Raw genomic sequence first — 4054 nt, forward strand, 5'->3', positions numbered from 1 at the left:
ACTAGATATAGCTTATAGCCTAACAATTTTTTAAACCTATCTTCATATCATTCATTCAAAATGCCTATTTTAAATATTATTTCCTGTTTTAGAAGCTGCAAACATGTAATAACTGAAACAAATCAAATGAACATATTCGTGTTTTCATATAAAAATTAATAAAATTTTCTTAAATAAAATTCACAATATTTATTTTTGCAAGGCCTTAATAGATCTTATTTTTATTAATTTCTAGAACCCTATCCTTAAACTTGTCACTGATAAACCCATTTCATCCTTTTACAAACAACTCTGAACAAATTAATGTAATTGTGCCCAATCCAATATTCAAACATATATACGTAATAGTTTGTTTCATGATCCAAACCTGATAACAGGCAATGAGCTTATTACAAAGAAACTATGGAGTAGTACAAGGAAAAATATCTGTTTATAATTAATCAGCTTTGGACCACTTGCCAGAGTTTGGATATCATAGTACACATGCATCATAATTTGACATGGATTCATCAGAAAACCAGTGGAATGATAAAAAATTTATTTGTCTCATCTCTTGGGAGCATGATAGTTGATTTCTTCCAGCATGAGATGCACTCCTTTGGACGGAGGGAGTCAGGCTTGCACTGCATCAATTATCAAAACCAAAAGAAAACAAACCATGCATTTAGGGATCACATCCCGTGGAAGTTATGGAAGCAAGAACATTAATAATTAATTGTTTTAAAAAAAAAAATCATAAAAGTAAACAAAATATCGTATGCTGTGTGTACTACTTAAGATCGAAGCAATTCAATTACCTCTCTGGAGTGCATGCAGCTAGAGCTAGCGATGCTATCAGAACGGCCGATAAAACTGAACTTGTGAAATATGAGATAATTTGGACAAATCGATCCCTCCTCGCACAGTAGGACAGTCGATGATATGCAGTTTCTGTAGTGCAGTAATCTGGAGCAGGCGCTCGGGCAGGCTTTCCAGCTTAGGGCATTCACATGTGATCAAGGAGTGGAGACATGGCATTACTGACCTCCATTCTTCTTCTTCATCTTCTTCTTTTACTTCCCACTTTTCCCACTCTTTCATACCATAAAAAATGAGTTGCTTCAGCTTTGGGAATGCAGTTGTTGAAGAAGATCCCAAAAACTCACCACCCACGTATTTCACTCTCTTCATATTCTTTATTATCAGGATTTCAAGGAGAGGTAGTTCCCCCAATGGAGGCAAACATGTAACCTGTGCGCAATACACAATTTCAAGCTTTTTCAATTGGGCCAGCGATGAGGCCGCTATCCAACTGGGGAACTCGGTGGCAGCATCGTAATTACTTATTTTTAAAGACTTCAAGTTTTGATGAGGCTGTAGAGCTTCAGCCACACCTTTTGAAGCAGCTGAGGCAAGCCGCCCAAAATCCTCTAGTTCCAAATGATGGAGGTGTTTCTTATTCTTCAATTCTGCTTCGCCAGCCTCCTCTGCATCTTTCACATTAGCTATCCCACTTATCACAAGACCTCCCCTGAGGCTGTTTAAGTTTTTCAGTTCTCCTATTTTGCATACATCACGTCTAAAATGATCACCAATTATAGGAAACCCAGTTAATGTCCGAAGTGAGGTCAATCTCCCGATTCCTTTTGGCAACATCAATACTCTACTGCCTTCCCATTCAAGATGTCTCAGGTTAATTAGTTTTCTCATCCCCTGAGGTAGTGTTATGAGCAAATCTGAAAGAATTAAAGTTTGCAAATTATATAGATCACAAATTGTTTCTGGCAATTCCCCTCCAATCAAATTATTTGATAGATTAAGGAGCCTCAGATGTATCAATTTCCCCAAGTTCCTCGGCAGTTCCTTAATTAACCGATGCCCACTCAAGTCTAATGCCCTAAGGCATACCAAATGTTTGAATAAATTAGGTGGGAGTTTAGCAGTGTTCAAATGGGCCATACCTGTAGCAGACAATGTGTGCAGATATTTCAAATTATGGATAGTGCTAGGAAATCCAGCCCCTGGTGTGCTAATTAAGGTTGCATGACGAGCCTTTTGGAAGGAGGAAGCCATCCTCACTTCCTTTTCATCATCAATCTCCAGAATGAAGCATTCATTCTTGGTCAAATATTGGGCAAGATCATGCACTATATCATGCATCTTGCACGATATTATGTTGCCCTCATCATCTCTATCAAAATCTTGGAAAAGTGACCGTGACACCAAGTCTTCAAAGTAGTCTCCCCCTGTTTTCTCCATCTCTATACTTTCTCTAGAATTGAGATAGCTATTTGCCATCCACAACTTGATCAATCTATCTTTCCTAATGATTTGATCTTTTGGGAAGACAGCACAATATGAGAAGCAGCGTTTAACAGCAGGGGATAAATCATAATAACTCAACAATAAAGGAGTGGAAAGATGTTTCTCAATCACATCAAGTTGCCATATTTCATTATTCAAAATACTCTCCCAATCTTCTTTATTATCTTTTAAGCGCATGAGACTCCCTAAAACTTTTGCAGCAAGAGGCAAGCCCCTACACTTGTCTGCTATTTTCCTGCCAATGTTTTCTAGTTCTTCAACTTTTTCCCTACTCCTTCCGTAAAAGGCTATGTTACTGAACAATGACCAACATTGCTCCTTGGACAATTCTCCCAAGGGGTGCTTGTACGTGGTTCCCATCATTGTAGAAACGTTTTCGTTTCGTGTGGTCACCAAAATTCTACTTCCCGGTGCCCCACCCTTGAGAGAACTCTCTACTTGTTCCCACAATTCATAGTTTTCAGTCCAAACATCATCTAGCACGAGTAGGAACTTCTCATCGGCAATAAGTGTGCAAATTTTTTGTTGTACAGCTTCCAGATCATGGAAACCAGAAGACTTTTTCTGGAGGGCTTCAAGAATAGCCCTAGAAATCCTCATTGGGTCAAAAGGATCAGACACACAGACCCACATCCTTTCATGGAAATAGGACTTCACCTTTTCGTGGTTGTATGCTAATTGAGCAAGAGTTGTTTTGCCGATCCCTCCCATCCCAACTATGGAGACGATGTAGAGGGAGGAGCTTTCTTGGCAACTCCCACCCAACAGCTTGCCTATTATAATGTTTATATCTGCATCCCGACCGCAGAACTGGCTAACATCAATTACAGAACTGGTTATACGTCTATGTGGTTGCTGGATGATACTACTTGACACAAAATTGAACTGATTTCTCTCATTTGCAATGGCATTTAGTTGTTTTTTTATGTCCTTAATCTGAAGAGCAATATCATGGCGCAAAGAAACTTGTTTGAAGCAAACACAAGGGGAGGGAAGGCAGGAACTTATCTTGGGCTTAGGGATGCCAGGGTTTTCAGCTGCAATCTGTAATTTGAGAAGAGCAGTGCTCCACCCATCCACCACGTCATCCATCTGGTAGGAGATGTCCTTGAGCCTTTCTAACCAAACTTTTACAAGTTCTTCTGTGAACTGTCTCTTCTCTGCATCTCCAAGAACAGCTCTGATGCTCTGGAGTGTGCTTTTTAGGTTGTCCACCTCGCTTTCGACACCCACCACCAGTGTAACTTGTTGACGAATCTGTTGTTCCAAGACTGAAGCCAATCGCTCCAGCACGATAGAAACAAGAGCATCCGCCATAAGGGTTGATGAATTAGGTGGGGTTGATGAATCAAAGAAAATGGACAGATACAACTTAGATCAATGGAGAGAAAGGATGTGGAGCTTTGGCGAGCTTAATTATGTTCCCTTAAATAGAATGGAAGAGAGGTATGAATGGATTACTTAAAAATGGCATTTCTGTATGACAAGATATGCTGATCTTCTTCATCACTTCTTCCCTTTCTTTTCCTTCTCAAGAGAAACCTCCAAATCCAATGCCCAAATCTGCATGGAAAAGCATTTCTTGCCTCTTTGGAATGGCATTGCCAGTTACACAAGTTTTGGACAAAGGCAAAGCATCTTTACTGGATAGATTTTATATTCCAATCTTGCACTGCACTTTGTCTAAAACATTTCTCCACTTTAATTCAGGTACGAATCCACTTTCAATTCTATTCTAGAAAAGGCTAAG

General features: G+C 39.4%; 1 protein-coding gene across 2 annotated transcripts; it reads right to left on the minus strand.

Moving 5' to 3' along the window:
- Positions 1-295: 295 nt before the first annotated feature.
- On the minus strand, positions 296-3783 carry LOC100263405 (putative disease resistance protein RGA3). Of its 2 annotated transcripts, XM_010656550.3 has the most exons (3): positions 1941-3783; positions 798-1715; positions 296-623 (listed from the first exon to the last, which is right to left on the minus strand). In XM_010656550.3, exons 1-2 carry the CDS (start codon positions 3619-3621, stop codon positions 835-837), a joined length of 2562 nt encoding a protein of 853 aa, XP_010654852.1. In that variant the 5' UTR covers positions 3622-3783; the 3' UTR covers positions 296-623; positions 798-834. The 2 variants fall into 2 exon arrangements, with proteins under 2 accessions (XP_010654852.1, XP_002267795.1); XM_002267759.4 differs by having other exon boundaries at positions 798-3783.
- Positions 3784-4054: the final 271 nt, after the last annotated feature.

Source organism: Vitis vinifera, chromosome 9 (genome assembly GCF_030704535.1).
Source record: "Vitis vinifera cultivar Pinot Noir 40024 chromosome 9, ASM3070453v1".
In the NCBI taxonomy this organism is placed as follows: Eukaryota; Viridiplantae; Streptophyta; class Magnoliopsida; order Vitales; family Vitaceae; genus Vitis; species Vitis vinifera.